Below are 22007 nucleotides of genomic sequence, written 5' to 3'. Positions count from 1 at the left end.
GAGAAGGGCAACTACCATACGGTATCACTTATATGTGGAATCTAAAATAATCAAACAAAACCGACTACATAGAAACAGAATAGAATGGAGGGTGTTTACTAGGGGCTGGAAGTAGGGGGAAACAGGGAGATGTAGGTTAAAGGGTACAAACTTTCAGTTATAAGAAGAATGAGCACTAAGGATCCAATGTGCAGCACAGCAACTATAGTTAATAATATGGGGTCGTGCACTTGAAAGTTGCTGAGAGATCTTACATGCTCTCGTCACAAAACCAAAAAAAAGAGTTAACTATGAGAGGTGATGGATGTATTAATTATCTTGATCTTGGTAATCATTCCACAGTGTATATGTGTATCAAATCATTATGTTGTACACTTCAAATACATAAAATTATATTTGTCAATTAGTCCTCAATTAAGTTGGAAAAAACCCCAAAAAACAAAAAAGCAGTGATCCACTTACTGGTATAAAAACATATTTAAAGCTTTTTAATTTAAAATAATCATAACATCTGTAGGGGTTATCTAGAATTTTTTAAAGGGCAAAAATATTTGAAAATGTTAAAATATAAATAGGGGAGAGAATGAAGAAAACAAGTCAGGGAGATTCAACTTCCAAGACATATTGTGTAATTTTGAAAGTAGAAGTAACTGAGGGTTGGATGAAAAGACTAGGTAAATATTTCTAGTCAGGGAAAAAAAAAGAAAATTTTAAACTGCTTTGCTGCTCCAGCTTAAATTCTAAAATGATGCTTTTCTATCCCGGATCCTCTTCAGTATAGTTATGGTACTTCATGTTTATTTTTCACAAATTTTAACTAAGTAGATGACAAAATAAATAGAGAAACTGATCTATTTTGCATTTCTTCCATCTGAGTTGCTAAAGCAGCAGAACTTATTAAAATACACTCACCTTTCAGCTAAACTAGCCACAGCCAGAAGGGCACCCAACAGAACGTTAGTATCTCGGGCACTGAGTAAATTTACTAATGTCTGAAAAATGAAGTAAAATAAGGTTTAATTATGTAAGTACTACAAGCTTCTTGAACAGTATGTTTCCTTCTAAAGATCATAGAGGCTTAACTTCAAAATTTGTTAAACATTCACAATCCCCAGTTCTTAAGGGGCAGGCATCCACCCCCTCTTCAGACGAGCTCCTTGTAAGCATTCCTTGCCCAGGACAGGAAGCAAAGGGACCACGATACATGGCCCTCTACTTCCAAGTGCCCACGCTGTCTGCTCTCTGTCTTCTGGTAGCGACCAGTCACTGAGCACTCATTCTGAGTTGGGCATTGGCATTGTGGCAGGCACTTTCCAAATTATGAAAGTACTTTTTCAACAAAATGTTGAAGACTGTCATTTTTTCCCAAACTCAGCAAGATATGCTAACACTACCAGACAATCCATTTGCCTCTCAAATTTCTGAGTAACATCACTGAGTTGGGAGTCATCTATATCTTATCAGTCACCTTCTCGGGATTCCCATTACTACAAATTTACATATTTTCCCTCTAAATTTTTAGAACTCAGGGTCCCCCAAAGCACACACCCAAACATACTTCAGACCAGAGCTGTATAACAGCTCAGACCTGTTATTCAGACCTGTATAACAACTACTAGGCTGATTTTGGGTTTCTATTATGTGGGTTTTTCCCCTTTATGATCTTATGCATTTTCTATGGAGATATTATTATCTTTGTTTCTCAGATCCCTTCCTCTTTTTCTTTTCTCACTTTTTCCTTTCTGTCTTCTAACATAATGTTTCTCAAAATGCAGTCACTGATATATCATTTCACAATTTTTGTCATGTCCACCCTTAACACCTTAATGCTACTCAAAAATGTTCTTCAAATTCTAAGTGATATCAGTGAAATATATAGTTATTGAAATAAAAAATGTTGACCTGTATTATCACTAAGAATCACCCCCCCCCCATACAATGAGCAGCATGTGTTAACACATTTTAGGCAACTTTGCTCTAATATATGCTGGAAAGTGGCTTCCTGGGATATAAAAACTCAACAAATTATTGAAACCTGGCTCTAGGCAGCTACCAGCTAAATAGTTTTGCTGTAAATATAAATGTAGTCTGTTTTGATTAAACCTGCATTCATTCATCTTGAAATATGTATTTGACCCATAGGCTTATAATACTAAACCATCTTATTATGAAGTTAAACCATATGAAATTGACCTACACACCAGGGTAATTTCACATGGTTCAAACTAATATAACCTCATGTGTCAAATGGAATGTATTTATATGTATACATACATATATATGTATTTATTTATTTATTTGTAAACACACACCTAGGGTCAGTTTATATATAGTCAAGGTTTTACAAGCAACATTTAAATTAAGCAATAAACTTAGTTGATTAAGCAATAAAGAATTAAATGACATAGAACAAAGAAAAAAGTTTCAGAAAACCTTTATTTGCTGTTTCTATATTTACTCCATAGGCGGGTTAGCAGAGATTGGCAATTTTAGGCTAGGTTAGCAGGCTTGAGAATTATAATTACACATGGCTTGACCACAGGGGCTCTGGACTCTAGCATGTGAACCACCACCATATGAAGCTGAAGCAGGAACTCCTTCTGGGACCACTCACCTTGTGGGCTCTGCTTGTGGTGACCCATTCTCTTTGGTCTTTGACAGCAGCAAGCTTTTGAAAAATATCTATAAAGGAATGGAATATCTCAATGAGGGATTTGAAGCTTAAAGGGGGTCAGTGCTCATAGAGCCTCAGGTCTCAAGTACTGATGGGCAAGCAAAGGAAGGATAAGTGGGAACACAGGTCACACAAAAAGGACAATGGAGGGAGGAGGGACAGGGTTGATTTTTTTTACTTCAAGAATCATGTTTCAAGCTCAACTCGTATTTATTATATATTACTATTATAATAATAAAATTTGGAGATAGCAAGAAAATTAAACCTTCCCTTCCACTTAAAGTTGAATGAGTTCCTTAATATCATTACAAGTTCAAAGTGTAACTTATTCTTCAAAGATAGTCCCCATAAAGATTTCACGTGATGGACTTAGCAAGGTTCCTCAGTGGAGGGGAACAGCTGGCCTCACAGAACCTTCCTGGTCCCTGAGGCTCACCACAGATTCCTCTCTCCCTGGAATTGAGAATTAAGGTCCTGTCCTGTGCACACAAAGAAAGTGGGCTCACTCCCATGAGAGCAGGAGTGTGCACTCATCAAATCCAGAGAGCACGGAAGGTGGGCTGGGAAGAGCTTCCAAAAAGAGAAGCTTTATAAGTGGGTATTGTTATTACCCCAATCTTATAGATGAAAAATGAATAGTCTCTGACATTTTAATAGAAATCGAAGGAGGCAAAAAATATTTTTACCAAAATTTGTTTTTATGGAAGGAAATCTCTCTTGCACTAAATAAACTAAGCTTGTGCTCAATGAAAATCTTTTAAAACATGAAATCGGGTTTTTCAAGGTAAGAACTGTGATCTAAAAATCTCCCCTCTGGGTACATTTTGCCACTGAGCATAACAGCTGGCATGGACTCTCAAGCCCATAGCTGTGTGGGGACCCCCCGTGAGTATTCAAAGCATCCCCCCTTCCCTGCTGTAAATGCCATGCCCGGAAGGCCAGCTGCGTCCCGGGACCGCGCTTACACGTCATGTTGACCAGCTTGTCCACGCTGTGCTGCGCCTCCCCGGAGCCGAGGTACCCGTGGGCCACGATCTCCATGTACTGCGGCGGGGGGAGGGGGAGACCGACAGGCGAATCAGAGGGGAGAACGCTCAAGCACACAGCAGGTGAGGGGAAAGGTTGTGCACTTCTGAAAATGAGCTGTAGGTGGCATAACAGGCTCACCAAACAATACTTGGTGCCCCTGGGCCTGCTTCACTCAAGGGCAGAAGGGGGTGGGTTTCTGGGTTCTTGGCTTCTGTGGAACGCCCCAAAGTGGAGGAAGGGACCTGGAAAGATTGTTTAAACTCTCAAAAGTCCCAAGATGACTCCTAACTGGATAAATTTGTGTTGCAATTTAGCCTCCAAATATAAGATACAAATAAGATGCAATAATATAGTACATAGAATTTTAATTCTTCAATGTAACTTTTCAGCAGAATTTTAATAACACACTGCATATATTTTATCGACCTTATGTTTTATAATATCCTAAATTATATCTAACCAGCATACAAGCAGATAGCAATAATCAGAATGAAATGTATGGGGTAGTCTAATAATCCCTCACTGTGGATGACTAATTGTAATAAGTTCAGAGAAACACACATAAATTTCTGACATTTTAATGAAAGTAAAATGGATAAAAAGATCCTTTACAATATAATTTTATTAAAGATTATTTCATTAAATGAGCTAAACCTCTAGCCAATTAAAATTTTTCTTAAAAATAAAAACATATGTTTTATCAATTTCCCAAGAATAAAAAAATAATAAAATAGATTTAATATTAAATTGCCATTAAAATTAATCATCCATTAATAACTCAGGATGAGTTTGTAGGGCCACGGGTTTATTATGAAAATTATTATTTCCATACATGGTATAGATTTCAGGAGAATGGGCTGTTTCAACTGTTTCCATGCCTGGAAATTTTGTTTGATTGTATTAGTAAGCCCAAACATTGGACTGTCTCAGCATATATATTCACCTCCTTACTTTGCCTCAGTAGTTACCAAAGCAGAAAAATAAATGAAGTCAAGATCATTCCTCACATTGTCATTTATTTTTAATATTTTAGTGAGCACAGCAATTCTTTTTTGTGTGGAAAAGTTATGAACATCTCATAACCAATATTTTCTCCCACCATTTGGTGTGTGCAATGCTGAGGCCTGGGGCCTGCCAGACAACACCTATTTATTTTCTTTACTAACTAAAGACAGGTGACCTTTTATATTGATAGAACTTTCTCGTTTCAACAGGCTGGGTAAAGTGAGCCCAATCAGCCAAGAGAAAATGTCACGAGTCCCTCCCTGCTCTGTGTGTATCCTGCCTCATGCTCACACTCACAACCCTGCCTGCTCCTCTCCTTGGCATGCAGCTAAGGTAAGAAAGACATCTTCTGTCACACACCTGTGTAATCTCTGCCTAAAAGAGAAAGGCAAAAGCAGCCACCACAAAAGGAATCTTACCTGAGCTAGGTTTTCAATCCCACCCAAGCTATGGAGTATTTCCTGATAAAATAAAAACAACAGAACACACATGAAAGATGAGAGTGGTGGGGGGAATGTATTTTACATGCAATCTATTTATTAAGTTATGAGTTTTAATTATTTTTTGAAGGCCCACATTCTAACATAAATATGGAAAACTTTAATGTTTTCCAGTCATACTATATTTAAGATAAGTTATTAATAAATATGAATGAAAGTTGGGTTGAGATTAAGAGAATATAAGTATGCTCAGAACTGCAGCCTGACTCCTAATTCTTTTTACTTCCTTTCATGTCATCATAAAATGTTAGAGCTGGAAAAAGCTGTTAGATATCATTCCCTTCAACATCCTCATATTACAGAGTAGGAAAACTAAGACCCAGAATGGTAAACCATTTGCCTAAGTGACAGAGCCTGGATAAGAATCCAGCAACCCTGAATCCCAGGACCTTCCTCTAGGCCTCTGCCTAGTGTGGCCCATGGACCAACAGCAAAAACATCATGTGGAGCTGATTATAAATGCAGAATCTCCTACTCCCCCCAGACCTGCTGAATGACACTATGAATTTCAACAAGATCCCTGGGAAATTCACACGCCCAATAAAATCTGAGCAGCATTGCTCTAGTAGACTAGACGACAGGGGTTCTCCTTAAAATGATGTGGCTTATCCTAAACTAATGTAAGGATAATCATTGCAAAATGTCCTCAGATATAGGTCTTTAAAATCAATTCCCAATAACAAGGCACTGCATGAAACTTCTGAAAAGTGCTTATTAAGAGAGAGTGCTGGGAGGCTGGAGTTGTGAAAGAAACTGGTTTGGAGCTCTCCTAACAGTTGATGCTCTCAGGTTACCCACACTGACATTTATCTTGGGGTTAATGGGTTTCAGGTGGCCCTAACCTGTGTAACTCTATATTGACACCTCTCTCCTCACTTTCTATGCACACAAGGAAGTTATTTGAAATACAAACATTAGCCAACATTCCAACTCTGGAAAGTTCAGGGCAATGAGTATGTGACTGTGAGGGCGCGATCTCGTTCTACCCGGAAGCTGAGTGGGCAGCTGAGGAAAGAAAGGCTCAGGGGCTCAAGGCCTCCCGGGTCAAGGTTTCCTTATTCTGTGTGAAGGGAACTTGGAAGCAACATACCCTTGTTTAAATTAAGAATAAAGGTACATTCATAACGCTATTAAAAATCGTTCTATGACCACCTATTAATTTGAATTCCCATGATTGCTATTCACTTTAGAAGACCTATAATTAAAGAATGTAAGAATATTGTATACATTATCGCTAATTACGGTGGAAATTTTATACATATAAAAATAACATTTTAAAACCACTTATATATTTTTTTAACATCTTTATTGGAGTATAATTACTTTACAATGGTGTGTTGGTTTCTGCTTTATAACAAAGTGAATCAGTTATACATATACTTATGTTCCCATACCTCTTCCCTCTTGTGTCTCCCTCCCTCCCACCCTCCCTATCCCACCCCTCTAGGTGGTCACAAAGCACTGAGCTGATCTCCCTGTGCTATGTGGCTGCTTCCCACTAGCTATCTATTTTACGTTTGGTAGTGTATATATGTCCATGCCACTCTCTCACTTTGTCACAGCTTACCCTTCCCCCTCCCCATATCCTCAAGTCCATTCTCTAGTAGGTCTGTGTCTTTATTCCCGTCTTACCCCTAGGTTCTTCATGACTTTGTTTTTTTCTTAGATTCCATATATATGTGTTAACATATGGTATTTGTTTCTCTCTTTCTCACTTACTTCACTCTGTATGACAGACTATAGGTCCATCCACCTCACTACAAATATCTCAATTTTGTTTTAAACAACCCAATCCAAACATGGGCAGAAGACCTAAATAGACATTTCTCTAAAGAAGGTATACAGATTGCCAACAAACACATGAAAGAATGCTCAACATCATTAATCATTAGAGAAATGCAAATCAAAACTACAATGAGATATCACCTCACACCGGTCAGAATGGCCACCATCAAAAAATCTAGAAACAATAAATGCTGAAGATGGTGTGGAGAAAAGGGAACCCTCTTGCACTGTTGGTGGGAATGTAAAGTGATACAGCCACTATGGAGAACAGTATGGAGGTTCCTTAAAAAACTAAAAATAGAACTACCATATGACCCAGCAATCCCACTACTGGGCATATACCCTGAGAAAACCATAATTCAAAAAGAGTCATGTACCAAAATGTTCATTGCAGCTCTATTTACAATAGCCAGGAGATGGAAGCAACCTAAGTGTCCATCAAAAGATGAATGGATAAAGAAGATGTGGCACATATATACAATGGAAAATTACTCAGCCATAAAAAGACACATATTTTTTCAGCAAATATTTTTTTTTTTCATTCCTGTTAGGTAAGATCCCTGGGTTAGGCTCTGAAGGGGACACAAATATATAGATGACAGAGGCTGACTTCACTGAGCTGCAAGCAAGCATAAGGCAGATGTAAAAATAACTGGAATTTAAGATAGAATTTGGTAAGTGTTGTAAGAAAGTTATACATGGGGTGCTGTGATGCTGCAGAGGAGGGACATATAATAGCCTGCTGAGAGGACTAAGGAAAACTTTGTAAGGGTGGTAGCCTCTGAATGGGCTTAGAAGGATGGATAGCTGTGCTGAGAAGACATGGGGGGAGAGGAGGAAATAAAGGGGATTCCAAGCAAAGAGAACAAAGAGGCTCAAAGGTGCATAGAAGTTGCATAGAAAGAACATCAAGATGTTCTATTACTGTGAAAAGCACCTCCCTAACACCATGAAGGGAATCTTTGGGAATAATGTTAGAAAAATAGGGTGAGATAAACTGGACATGTCCATTCAGACGTGGACATGAGCCTGAATTTGAACTTTGCCATTTGGGTCTGATGAAAAGGTGCGAACAAGGGCCAATCAGAATCAGCCGTGAGCACATCATCCCTCTAGTCTTAGAATGAACTGGAGAGGCAGGGGCATGGAGGGAAGCCCTGTGGGTTGGCAGGGGCAGCAAGAAGGGAGTGGACGGGTGGGCTGTCTTGGCAGTGGTGTGACCAACTGGGCGTGAAAAGGCCGAGGGCAGGAAGGGAGTGCAGGAGGCATCTCTATCTGCGAGCCAGGGTGACTGGGGGCAAGGACACGATGAACCCGGGAAGGGGAGAATAGGCTGGGTAGACAAGGAGACTGAGTCTGGACATGCTGAGTTGCTGGTGGTGTATCCAAGTGACAAAAGAACAACAGCCCGGTGAAAAATGAGGCCAGGGCAGAAGATTGAAATCTGGCATCGCTGACATAAAGGAAATTTAAATTTGAAGCTTGGGAGGGAGAAGACACCAGGGAGACAATAATGGTTAAATGATTGGTCATGGTCATCTTTAAATGTTTACCTTGACAAAAATATATCTATCCAACAATCAATGTTAACAATATGGAACTAAGCCCATGTTTCCCAAACTCTCTCCTGGGAATAATCATTTTATTCTGTGCAGTGGGTGGTACTAGGTATTCTTAAAAAAAAAAAAAAATTTCATGATCAAATGGTAGGTTAAACAGAATGTAACAAATTATCTTATCGTAGACTAAAACTCCTCAGTAAAATTAAAAACTCCTCAGAGCTTTAATATGCTGCCGTGCACCGTAAGTCTCTAGTGGGAGAACCCCTGTGCAGCTTTCCTACATATCACCGGGCAGAGCACATTTCTTTTCACAGAATACTGACCAAGTCCTGTGGAGCACCGTGAGAGAAGCACTGCTATAAAGTACAATAAGGGGAAAATGCACTCAAGCAGTTACGCTCCACTTGTTAAACAAACACTTTCCCCGAGGCCCGAGGCCCGACAGAGACTGGAGCGCTGCGGGGACACGCCTGCTCTGACCTGCCAGCGTCTATGGGAGAGAAGACCACGAGGCACGCACACCCCTGGGCTCAGCATTCCTGGTTACTGATCTGAAAAGCAAACAGGACTGCGCGCCCTTCCCCACCTCAGCCCTCCTCCCCCACATGGGCTGGAGGCTCATGGGACTGGGCTCTGGACTTCTGAAACTAATGGCCTGGAGAAAGTCCCCATCAATCTGAACTTCAGTTCAATGAGCCACATGTGAACAAATGTCCTTGCTCTACCCATTCCCAGAAGTTTTCTCTTTTTAAAAGATTGATACAATAACATAATACTGATAAAAACTATATAGAACAATGGAGCACCCTGCAACACCAATCTGGCTGTTGTCAGTCCAGCACGATGTCACTGCGGCCCAGAGCATCAGGGCCCTTAGACACGCTCCCATGGGCCTCTCGGCCAGCAGAGCAGTGAGCTCTGAGTGCTGCGCCCTGACCCACCACCCATGCCTCTGCCAGCAGGGTTCCACACCTCTCATCCCTCCGTCTCAGTTGAAGGCCCCCCTATGCCCTGGCCTTTACTTATCTTTCCAGGTGTATTAGTAACTACTCTTCTAAAAGTCTCATAGGGGGTGAGGAGAAGTTTCCTGCCTTGGAGTCTGGAGGAAAGGTGGTGCCATTAACAGAGTCAGGAGCTGATTCTGCAGGTTGGAGGAGAGGGAGGACGAAGAGGACCCTGTGCAGTTACTGAGGGTCCTGTGCATATCAGGCTCTCTAACTCTTTGGCATCTGTATGCCTTTACACACTTAGAAATTACTGAGAATCCCAAAGAGCTTCTGTTTATGTGGGTTCTATCTATTTATATATATCATATTAGACATTAAAAGTGAGGAATTTTTAAAACACAAGAGTACACAAGCATATGTTCCGTCATTACACATCCTGTAGCCTTTACAAAGCTCCACTGCACATTTGTAAGAGAGTGAGAGTGAAAAGGCAAATAACACTGTAGCATCACTTTTAAGATAGTTTTGACCTTGTGGGACCCCTGGAAGAGTTTCAGGGACCGATGACGGTCCCCAGATCACACTTGAGAATCACTGTGCTACTGTGTCATCAGGATCGCTGCCCAACATATACCTGGAAATTTGGGACTTAAATGAATGGAAAAGTCTGAGGCTGGAGATATGTGCTTGTGAGCAAAGAACAACAACAACAAAATGATAGTTGAAGCCAAGAGCTTGGAAGATAGGGGAGAAGATGACAAAGAAAATAACTTTGGGGAAGGTTAACATTTATGAAGGCAAATTTAAAAAAGGAGCAAGTAAATAATACAGAAAAAGGAAAAAATGATGAGTAAGAGCTAGAGGTTCTCAGGATCAGTGAAGGCAAACAGAAAATGTGGCAAAGGGTATGGGTTGCTAAAGAAAGGCTTGGGGTGCAAGGGCAGCGGGGAGAAGGCCACACAGCTCCACTCTCCTTTTATTGTTGTAGCTGATGTAAATGTAGTTTAGGGGCTTTTAAGAATTTTTCTTAGGACTTCCCTGGTGGCACAGTGGTTAAGAATCCGCCTGCCAATGCAGGGGACAGGGGTTCAAGCCCTGGTCTGGGAAGATCCCACATGCCACGTAGCAACTAAGCCCACGTGTCACAACTACTGAGCCTGTGCTCTAGAGCCCACGAGCCACAAATACTGAGCCCACGTGCCACAACTACTGAAGCCCGCACACCTAGAGCCCTTGCTCCGCAACAAGAGAAGCCACTGCAATGAGAAGCCTGAGCATGGCAACAAAGAGTAGCCCCCGGTCACTGCAACTAGAAAAAGTCCGTGAGCAGCAACGAAGACCCAACACAGCCATAAATAAATAAATAAATAAATTTAACAAAAAAAGAATTTTCCCTTTATCCTTGATAAGCAATGTGTTATGACAGCTTACTGTAAGGAGTCCAGGTGGACTTTTACCTTTATCCTGCTTGGGACTCCAACTACACTTGAAATCTCCAAACATATGTCACCCTTTAATTATGGAAAACTAAGCAATTTATCTTTAAAAATGGCTTCTCTTTCATCCCTTCCACTCTTTTCTTGCTGGAACCTCCATTAAGCATATACTGGAGCCTCTGGGTCAAGAAATGACGACTGGATCATGGCCCACCATGATCTTCTTAAATGACTTCCAGAGAGAACCTTGTACATAATATTCAATGAAAATTTCTACAACACATCAGTTGTAAAAGAAAGGGAGTGAGTTCAAGACCTATAGTCTGACCTTTCAATGAATGCAGTGATGAAGGTGAGATGAAGGCTTGAGGGGATAGCAGGTCAAGAAAAGGGCATTTTATGATAAAAGAAAACAGAAAGGGAGCCACTGACACTGTAACAAAGAAAACAGATGGAAGGCTGAAACTTGGCAAGGAGGAGGGTTTTCTTCAGGAATAAGAAGGGATGCAAAGGTGCATGATAATCCGAATATTTCAAGCAACAAAGAAAATATGAACACTCCTACCGGGATGGCTTCAGTTTTGCCTGTAAAACAGGTAATGCTGTAATCTGATAAGAATGACAGGGGTAGGAGGGGTCTGGGTATGAGAAGTGGAGATGGTCTGGAACAGCCACTGTGGATCCTGCAGTACTGACTCACCAAGAGAGGAAGGGAAGGCCTCGCGAGGGCAGAGGCGTGCTGACATTTGTTGGCACAAGTTGTAGTAAACCCCAGCATTACTACGTGACTTCAGCCAAAAATTCTTGGCAACTCAAGATGTTAAACAACTGCTCCTCTTTGTGGACAGAGTGCCAGGAGGAGAGATTCAGGGAGCACCCCCTTCTATGGAAAGACTGGAAATAAATGGGAGGTTTGGCTTCATAAGTGTTTTGGTCATAAAATCCCATAAGCAAAGAGGTCATGGGATTCTTCCCTTTAGAGGGCAATCCAGTCAACCTTGTTCCAGCCCATCAAGAACTAGATTAAGAAAGGCAATACTTTATTTTTATTTTGCGGTACGCAGGCCTCTCACTGTTGTGACCTCTCCCGTTGCAGAGCACAGGCTCCGGACGCGCAGGCTCAGTGGCCATGGCTCACGGGCCCAGCCGCTCCGCGGCATGTGGGATCTTCCCGGACCGGGGCACGAACCCGTGTCCCCTGCATCGGCAGGCGGACTCTCAACCACTGCCCCACCAAGGAAGCCCAAGAAAGGCAATACTTTAGATGAAGATCAGCAGAGTATGACACAAGGGCCATCAATTCTCTGAGCAAACATGTCAAAGGCAAATATTTTGCTAACTTCTATAAGTCAAAAAACTAGACCTTCTGCTAAAAATCCACCTTCTTCCATGAATAGTTATACTAATATTATATACACAGTGTTCTTACCCAAGCTGAGGCCTGTGGGGTGTACAGGGGGCTATTAATAATGACTTGTGGACAAGGAGCTCATGGAGGTGACCTAGGCAAAGTGAAGCACATGGCCCACCCTCACCATGCGTGACCCACACAGCTTTTCTCACAGGAGAAAAGGAAAATTCCCAGAAAACTGTGAGCAACCAGGACAGAAAGCCATTTGAAGTATGTAATATATTCAAATGACTGTGGTTGGCTAAACTAGAACAGCACAAAGACAGCTTAGAATACGGAATGAGAAATGGAGTGACTCTTCTAAAGAAAAGATTGAAGCCATCATGAATCCCAGGAGACTCAAATCAGAGCAGGCTCTGTAGCTGGCTAGTACCAGAACGCCTTTTTTTTTTTTTTAAATGCCAAGTTTGGAAAAGATGGTTATTGGGGTAATGAAATTATTATTATTATGACTCAAATAATAATTCATCAATAAAACTGAATCCAAAATAAAAGAGCTTCAGAGTGGTCTGAGCATCCCAGTAGCTTATCAGGACAGGGCATAAAAGGAGATACTTCTTAGGAAAAAAAACAATCTGTGAAAATGACTGAAGCATGTATGAATAATAAGGATAGTAAGAATGCTCCTTAGATATTTAACACTGGCAAGAAGAAACAGTAATGGTTCATAAGCAATTTGGAGGCTTCTCCAAATTGGTTGGGCAGTGGTTCTGCCTGTGTTCTCAAACTGTGGTCTCCTGACCAGCAGCATCAGCATCACCTGGGAAAAGTTGTTAGAAATGCAGATTTCCAGGCCCTCCCCAAACTTACTGAATCAGAAACTGTGGGGGCAGGTGCCAGCAATCTTTAAGTCTTCCAAGTGTTCCTGATGCACAGAAAGTTTAGGAACTTCTGCTTTATAAAAGCAGCTATCTTAGCAGCTGAGACTAGACGGAACAACTTTCACGATCCAGGTGAAGTGTTAGGTGAGCCTTTCTTTAGAGCCTCACTGCTAAAGCACTAAGTTCTTGCTAATCAAAATGTGGGCCATGAACCAGTGGCCTCAGCAGAATCGTGGGTCTCAGGGTACAACTACAGAATCCACATCCGCATTTACAAGATCCCCAGGTGATTCCTCTGCACTTTAAAGTTTAAGAGGCGCTAAACTACGGCCGCACATTTAACTAATTAGTGAGAGGAGGTGAGACTTTTGCCTGCAGGCACCTCCTCTGAGACAAGTGGGAGGCCCCTTGCTCACCTCTAACTCAGGGTCTGAGGCTGGACTCTGGGACAAGCATGGCTCTGGAGCAGCTACCAAAGCTGCAGGCCCTGCCTTTCCCACTCACTGCCCCTGGAGCCCCCTGAGGAAGCCCCCACTTGTCGCCACTGACTTTGACCTACTGAGCTGCTTGGCATAAACATGCTCGAAGGTGTGGCCAAGTGTACACCTCTCCAAACTGACTATGGTTTAAAATGCTAGGAGATAATGCAAGCATAGACCCGAAGTTCAATCCACTTCATCCCATATGTAATAGAGTAGAAAATATACAGGTGTTTTTGTCCCCATTAAATCACTTCTCTCCTATCATTTTAAATAGCAGGTGAGATACTTCCCAAATTTGGAAACTACTGAGTTGTGAGAGAGGAAAAAAAAAGTTACCATGCTCTGCTTCAAAGAAAAGCCCACCAGGTTTTTTTTTCATCTTCAAACAAGTAAAAAATATTTTTATTTTTTGCAACCAACCTGATAACGTGGATCCCTCATTAGAAGTCTCAGACAAATTAATACTCTCAGAAAATGAAGAGATGGGGCTCGATCAACCCACTCTCTGGAAGAAGAACACAAGAGAGAACATGTTTGTTTATGTTTAAAGGCCAACGTGACAGTTTATGAACTATGCAAGAAGAATAAAAAACATCTAAAGGAAGAGCATTAGTTTATCTCAAACAGTCTGCAATAGGGACTGTTATTTGATTCTTGAACACTTGACACATTTTAATGCAAAACACATAGAAACTGTCATTGTCACTACAAAGTAGAGGTCCCCAAAATTATTTGGTTCACAGGGACCTTACTGACTCATGGCAGCCCCTGACCAAAAGAAATAGCTAAAGGGTTAAACTTTAAAAGACTTGATACCCTGATAACTTAGTATCCATTTGAAAAAATAATACACAGACACTAAAAAAAAAAAGTATTTTTATTTTATTCTTAATCACATTTACTTACTGATGGGGTGTGTGCACCTGTGGACACTAAACAACTTCTCCAGCCTTGGAATCAGATCTAACACCATTACCTCCATTCCCTCTTCCACCTGACTTTCCCAGGGCACTTGCTTTTTATCACAGTAACCACTGAAAACCCAGCTACAGAAAAGTAAGCCATCATCTAAGGGAAGGCAGTACAATCTAATGTGGAAACTGTAACTACCTGAGTAGTTTGCACTGTGTCTGACAGATGTTGTGTATCATTGCTGTTTTCCTCGAAATTTAAAAATATCCCACAACACCCCTGGGGGTTCTCTGCAGCTCCCAGGGCACTTCAGCGCTCCCTGTGGGAAACATTGTGATGAAATATTTTCTTACACCTTAGATCAGTCTTCCTGGAAGCAGACTCTTCCATGAAGATTGGTGTGCGTGTGAGTGATTGAGGACATGCTCTCGGGGAGTCCACCTGGAGTGGAGAGCAGGGGTGAGGAGTGGGGAAGCCAAGTGGGCAAGGGCCCTTCTGTGCCAGCCTCACCTCCAAGGACCCCACACCCCGACGGAGGCAAGCACCCTGGTTTTCCTGTTCCCAAAACGGCTGTCACAGTGTGTGTGGAGGGTGCTGCAGCAGGGACTAGGGAGCAAGTTCTCAGGCACTGCTGCTCTCCGGGCCTGCGGGCAAAGTGGACTCAAAACTCCAGAGCGGGGTGCCAGGGCCCAGCCGCTCACATGGACGCTGCCACCCAGTCCTTGACTGAAGCCCGAGTCACAGGGGCCACCAGCACAGCTGGGGCTCACTGCAGGCACGGCTCGCTCAGTGGGTTCCAGCTCGAGGGAGCAAAGTGGTCGGCGCAGCACCCCCGTCACTCTGGGGTGGGGTCATCGGCACACCCAGCACCAATCCCAGCTGCTGTGCCTCCGTGAGCAGCTTCTACTTCACTGCTCAGCTTCTCTGTGCCAGTTGGAGTTAGTAGTAAAAAAAAATTCAAACTGGGAAAAATTTTCAGGCTGCTCCAGTGTTGCCACTCAGGCTGCAGAGCGTGAACACTGCGAAGGGCCTTGCATGGCACTATGTAAGGATGTTTCTGCCCAAGAACCTGTAGGAACAGAGCCCAGGCTGAGGCCGGGACCCACGGCTTCCTGAGTCTCAGCTGACAGCACGTCTGAAACCGAATTCAGCCCGCCCCCCCCACAAACACGCCTCACCCCTCCAGGCCTCCAGTTGATCAGACCGAAACCCTGGGTGTTTTCTCACCTCCTCTACTTCCCTCACATCTTTCATCCAATCCGTCAGCACATCCTGTCTGCTCTACCTTTAAAATATCTCCCCATTCCCACCACTTTGAGGTAGGAGGTAGATGGGCCCCTGGGCTGAGGAGCTGGAGTTCATCAAGCGAATAAATTGGAGCTTTGTTTTCGCTGGACACACCAAGGACAGAGCTAGTGACAGGAGCTGAGCTCTGAGGGGGAGTAAAGAGATAAAACGACCACATCTATCACTACTGAAGTCAAGGAAACCTCCCTGACTGCACATGCGCAGGAAGGCTCTTTTGGGGTCAAAAAGGGGCGCCATCATCCCATAACAAGTGCTGTCAAACCTCCGTTAGCCTCTGCACTGGAATCCATCTTGGCAAAAAGATGTGCACACATATTGGGCAGGGCAGTAGGACAGGTCAGGTGTGGGGAAAGAAGCGAGATAACTGGCCAGAGCAGAAGGAAGACCCAGAAGAACCGCCCCATATAAATAATTTAATCGCCTCTTTATTGCACTCCTCATTCAGTAGGATGCCCACACCCTTTCCCTCCAGGTGTGTACTCCTGTTTTGCTTCTGTCTAAATACACTGTTTCTCTGTGTGTTCTCCACATGTTGTGCTGTGTCTCTAATAATAAACTTTGTACCTGTTTTTGCCTCCTTGATTCATTCTTGCTTTCAAACAGGGGCAAGAGCCAGGGGAACTTTGCTTCTAGCCTCCAGCCCCTGCTGGACTAGCAGCTAGTATTCCTGGTTTTCATCCAGGCTACGCAGCTCCAATTCCTAGGCAGGGAAATAGGATCCCGCTTCAAGACCACTCACCGCTGTCTCTCCGAGATCAACTTCTCACTCCCCCGTCTTCTATGACCCTGGTTCAAGCCGCCATCATCTTTTGCTTGAACTATTGCAAAAGCCTCCCATCTGGCTTTCTTGCTTCCATCTTTGTGCCCAACTTCAATCTTCACACATCTGCCAAGGAGACAAACACCCTCCCCTGCCCTCCTCCAACAGTTCTCCTCTCACTCAGTCCTCACGGCCCCTGAGGCCCTACAGGACCCGGCCTCCCCACTGCCTCTCAGACCTCATTCCCCCCGTTCTCCACTGCCCCCACCCATGCTCTCTCAGACACACTGACCCTCTCATAACATGGCTGGGCTGGGCTTGGAACCTGTGCCTTTGGTGCTTCCCATGAAGCAGACTTCTGTGACTTTTTAACACTGGAACCTCCCATACAACTATATAGATGTCCTCCGACATGACATGAGGCCAGTCACATGCAGTTGTTCTAACCAAAGTATATGTCAAGGTGCAGAAGCCACCAACACAGCACAGCCTGGACTCCTGAGGTGAGGAAGGGGGTCTGAGCACTGCCGAGCACTGGACCTGCCTGCATCACCTGTGGAAGTTAGTCCCTGCCAGGTGACACATCTTACATTGCCCTCCAAACTAGTCCAACAGTGGCACTGGGTGCAAATGTTAACAAAAACCTAAAACAAAATGTGTCTGCTATTTCATACATAGCCAAGAAAAACAGAGAAAGATAATGGAAGCTACTTTGGACTAGAATCCACATAATTTCTCCCACCCTCTCCCACCTCCACAGCTGAGCTGGTTGTACATCCAGCAAAGTTAGGATACTTTAAAGATCTGCCCCTCAGTCAAGTGAAGCATTTACTTGAGCTGCAGTCCCAAGCCAACCCTTGCATGGTTTGTCCAATATTGATCCTTGACATTTGGTGGGAAATTCAGCTTTGACTCTTCCACAATCGTGAGAAATTCAACTCTGTCCCAAACCTGCCCATCTCAGACCTGAGTGCACGAGACACACCCTCCTAGAAGGCAAGCCAAACATCTGTGGTTCCTGCCACTGGAGGTGTCACCCCCAGCCCAGCCCCCTTACACTCTGCCCCAAGCCACTCACTGTTTCTTCCATCTACTAACTTAGCTCATGGGAAGGAAGTTGGAAATATGTTTTTCCCATAGCCTTATATTCCCAAGGATGTTTGACTGCTTCTTATAAATTAGAGCCCCCAGCAGAGGCCTGGCTCTGCAAATAGAGGTTGAGCAAGATGTCCCAAGAACATCACTGGCTGGGAGTCACTCCTCCTGCCATCACCAAGGCTCCTGGCAAGAGCTGCCTGCCACAGCCACCAGCAACATCACAGCCCTCCTATAGCCAGGGCACCACGACAGTGACGCCTCTGCTACGGAGGCAAAGTTCAGTTTCTTCTGAAAATAAAGGCAGGACTCAACCCATCCAAGGCCTGCAGCCAGGCAGAATTATCCAAGGCCACAGTGGGAAGCTGCACTATATTTCATCCTAAGTTCCTTGTACTGGGAAAAATAATGCAAATTTGAAGTACCTTTTGAATTTAAAACAGTCACCTCTGGGAACACTTGTAAGGATGTGGTTGTTCTGAGGCTCCTATTAGAGAGAGAATACCTTTAATCTCATAAGTAGAGGGATGGCGCATGACTAGTTTCCCTTCCAGGTGCTGGGGTCAGCTAAAGATAGCGTGTAGCCTGCAGTGCAGTGCAGACACTACATCCCAAAGATCTAACAGGAATAATGATCCAGTTGCAACAGCTGCTGGTAACCTCCCGAGGTTTAATGCTGGCTGTTCTTCATTATTAAGAGGAGAAGCCATGGGACATACTGAGAGATGACTCACACTACAAATATGTGTGTACTGAAATTTTTCCTGTTCAGAATATACAATCTTCATGAGGAAAGTCCATGGCCTTTCAAATGTTTTTTCACATTAAATATGAAAAGGTTTTTTTGTTCTGTTTCTTCTCACCTCCAAAAAAAAAAAAAGAAAAGAAAAAGAATTCCGGAATGGTTTTTGTTTTGTTTTTACCATAAAAGGAGTGCAAACAAATGAAGAGTTCCAGAAAAATCTCAAAGTTCTGTTCCAAGCAAATGGCATTTTTTTGTTCTACAATTTAGAACTGTGGCCCAAAGCTATTAATATTTCTATGTGATTCTGGCCTATTGCAAATGTAAATAGAATTCCTGGTGTCTGGGTCCTACAGGACCTCCCCTCTGAGCGCTGACCTCTGAGGAGCAGTTGTTCCCTCCATGGCTTCCAGCCCTCAACCTCCCCCCTCACCCAAGGACCTGGCTCACTGACTGGAGCTCTGCTGTTCATGGGGAATGGCATGTTCTGTAAGGTGATATAGAGCTCTGTTTGCCAAGAGTCGGGGGACTAGGAAACACACTGAGTCTAGTGTAAGCAGAGGATTACAGAGAATAATAATGACAGACTCTAAAGATGGCTGCCTTTGTTTGACTGAGGAGGAGCCAGGTGACTTGTCCAAGAGTGCGCATAGGTAGCAGAGCTGGGCCCTGACTCCCAGGCCAGGGCTCCCGCATCCCCCACCTCCACCTGGCACAGAAAGGGGCTCTTAGATACGTCTACTGCGGGGGCAGGCATGTTCTGCACAGTGGTGAGGGGTCTCCTGAGGTAGCTCTGAAAACCTTGTCTTTCGGCAAAGACAGTGTTTCCCTGGAGGCTGTGTTCCAATAGAGTAGCTGCACAGCAGCAGATTCATGACCAGGCAAATATTTATCCCCTCTTCTGACTGAACTTTTGCCACTGCTTTCACAGGACTATTACCACATGGCAGTATGACCAGGCCCCACGGCCTTTGTCCACGACCACCTGCCACATCGCTTTCGGCATCAGATGCCATTTTCTGCTATCAGTATAAAAAGAGAAGGAAAAATGGTACCACCAGAGACATAGCATTTGAAAAGAGGGTAGCTGGGGTTTCACCTTCCCATTCAGTCGAAGAAACCAATATGTGATGTGAGAGTCACAAAGCTGCAGGACTGAGCACTGAGAGTCACACGGTCTGGGGTAAACTCCATCCAGGGGCTGATGCAAATGCCAGAGGTCACAACCTCAGCTGGCTCTCACCCAGAAAAAGCAGCATCTTCAGAGGAGGTGTTATTTAGATTGCCCTTTTCATTAACGCACAAAACAACCACCACCAAAAAACTACCACCTTTCACTAAAAATTTAAAAGTGGAGAAATTCAAACCTGTTTCAGTATAAATATTACCTCAAATTCATATGACAGAGCCCTATTTTTTTGGATAGTTGTAAAAGCAAAATTCACATCAAAATAGACATGTAAAACTTAAAAGGAATAAGAAAACGTGAAGAAATGAATTATAAATGAGTATTCAAGGAATATTTACTGACTTGTTCCACTATTCTTAATGGGTAGTGTCATCCATTAAACCTGGCCCAGAAGAGACACCCAGTCAGAGGTCCATCCAATTCATCATGTTGGTCCCAAAAGTCAGACAGATATTGAGTAGAAAGGACTGTTCTAGCTGTTTCTTCTCCATGGCTGGTGAAAGTTTCAGAGATTGAATGCTTTCAGATATTTGTTGATCACCTCCTGGGAGCCAGGCACTGTTACATGCCCAGGACTATAGCCTGGACAAAACCATGCCCTTGTGTTCACAGAGGTTACCATTTAGAGAAAGAAGACCAATAACACACACAAACAAACAAAACTGCACATCAGGTGGTGACCAGAGAAAAACAACCCTAAAGTTAAGGGTTTAGGGAGTCCTGAGAATGCTATTTTAGGAGAGTCAGAGAAGGGTTTTCTGATACGGTTAGCATCTGAGTGAACTGAGGAGTGAGTCAAGGTCAGAACAGCGAAAGAGTTAAGTATCTAGCTCCTGAGCAGGAGTGCACTGGTTTGCGCAAGGAAGCCCTTGGGGGCTGGAACAAACTGAGCAAAGACAGCGTAATGGGAGCTGAAGTTACAGAGGTGGTAGGGGAGCCAGTTCTGTAGGTCTTTTGTAGAATAGGAATAGGGATTTTGGACTTTTTATTCTGCAGAGTCACAGGAAGGCTTTAAGCAGAGGACAGACATTATGTGACAGAAATTCTGAAAAGACTCTTTTCGATGTGCTGTTAGGAACATCATACCATAGGGAGTCAAGGGTCAAAGCCAGGAGCCCAGTTAGCCCACTGCAATGGTCCAAGCAAGAGACAGTGGCAGCTAGGACTAGGTTAATAGCTGGGAAAGACTAAAGTTGAGAGGAAGGCAAGTTGAGTAAGAAAAATCAAAAGTCCCGTTTTTGGCATGTTAGCTTTGAGATGCCCAAAGAAATCCACCAATCAATACATGAAAGAAAAGACTAATTTATAGCAGGAGAGAGCTGTACTTTAGTCTCTCAAAGCAAAGCTGATAGAGGAGTTCAGGAAAGGGTGGACTTTCATAAGTGGGGGTTTTGGGGGACTGATTGATTTTAGCCATGGAAAGGGGATTCCTGGAATGTGTTCCAGCTTACTCCCTGGCTCTCAGAAGCTCATGTACTGATGGGAAGTTGTCACTTACTGATTTGGTCAGGTTTAAAACAGGTTCTGGTGCTTATGTATGGCCAACAAGCAGTCCTTTCCTGGGAAGGTGGGAACATTTTAATTTCATACCTGTTAGACATCCAAGTGAATGAGTTTCACAAGAAGCAATAGTAGAAAAGAGAGAACATAATTACTCAAGTGACACTTTTCTGTGGGGTAAACCTGAAAACCAATTTTAAACATATTGGGTTGGCCAAAAGGTTTGTTCAGTTTTTTTCCATAAGATGGCTCTAGTAGCACTTAGTTTTCTTCAACTTCATTCGAAACAATTTTGTTAGATTGTATGTGACAGCTGTCATATCAGCATGCATTTGAAAAGACATCAAAATTGGTGAATTTTTGTGTAGCCATTTTAATATTGAAGATGGAAGAAAAAAAGCAACATTTTCGGCATATTATGCTTTATTATTTCAAGAAAGGTAAAAACACAACTGAAACGCAAAAGAAGACTTGTGCAGTGTATACAGAAGGTGCTGTGACTGATCGGACGTGTCAAAAGTGGTTGCGAACTTTCGTGCTGCCAATTTGTTGTTGGACGATGCTCCACGGCTGAGTAGACCAGTTGAAGTTGATAGCAATCAAATCGAGATATTAACTGAGAACAATCAACATTTTACCACATGAGAGACACTCAAAATATCCAAATTAAGCATTGAAAATCATTTGCACCAGCTTGGTTATGTTCATCACTTTGATGTTTGGGTTCCCCATAAGTTAAGCAAAAAAAACCTTCTTGACTGTATTTCCACATGCAATTCCCTACTTAGAAGTAATGATAAAAATTCCGTTTTTTAAACAAATTGTGATGGGTGACGAAAAGTGGATACT

General features: G+C 43.1%; 1 protein-coding gene across 5 annotated transcripts in view; it reads right to left on the bottom strand.

Annotated features, from left to right (window-relative positions):
- The window catches only part of NEK10 (NIMA related kinase 10), a 282983-nt gene that overhangs the window by 237630 nt on the left and 23346 nt on the right, over positions 1–22007 (bottom strand). For all 5 annotated transcript variants that reach the window (XM_065884790.1, XM_065884787.1, XM_065884788.1 and 2 more), the window contains exons 5-9: positions 14073–14157; positions 5128–5169; positions 3640–3718; positions 2615–2682; positions 913–992 (exon numbers count right to left, since the gene is read on the bottom strand). In XM_065884790.1, the coding sequence (XP_065740862.1) occupies positions 913–992; positions 2615–2682; positions 3640–3718; positions 5128–5169; positions 14073–14157 (354 nt within the window). The remainder of the gene's footprint in view (positions 1–912; positions 993–2614; positions 2683–3639; positions 3719–5127; positions 5170–14072; positions 14158–22007) is intronic.

The sequence above is a fragment of the Phocoena phocoena genome, chromosome 10 (assembly GCF_963924675.1).
Source record: "Phocoena phocoena chromosome 10, mPhoPho1.1, whole genome shotgun sequence".
Classification (NCBI taxonomy): domain Eukaryota; kingdom Metazoa; phylum Chordata; class Mammalia; order Artiodactyla; family Phocoenidae; genus Phocoena; species Phocoena phocoena.
This window is presented reverse-complemented; position numbering and strand designations above follow the sequence as displayed.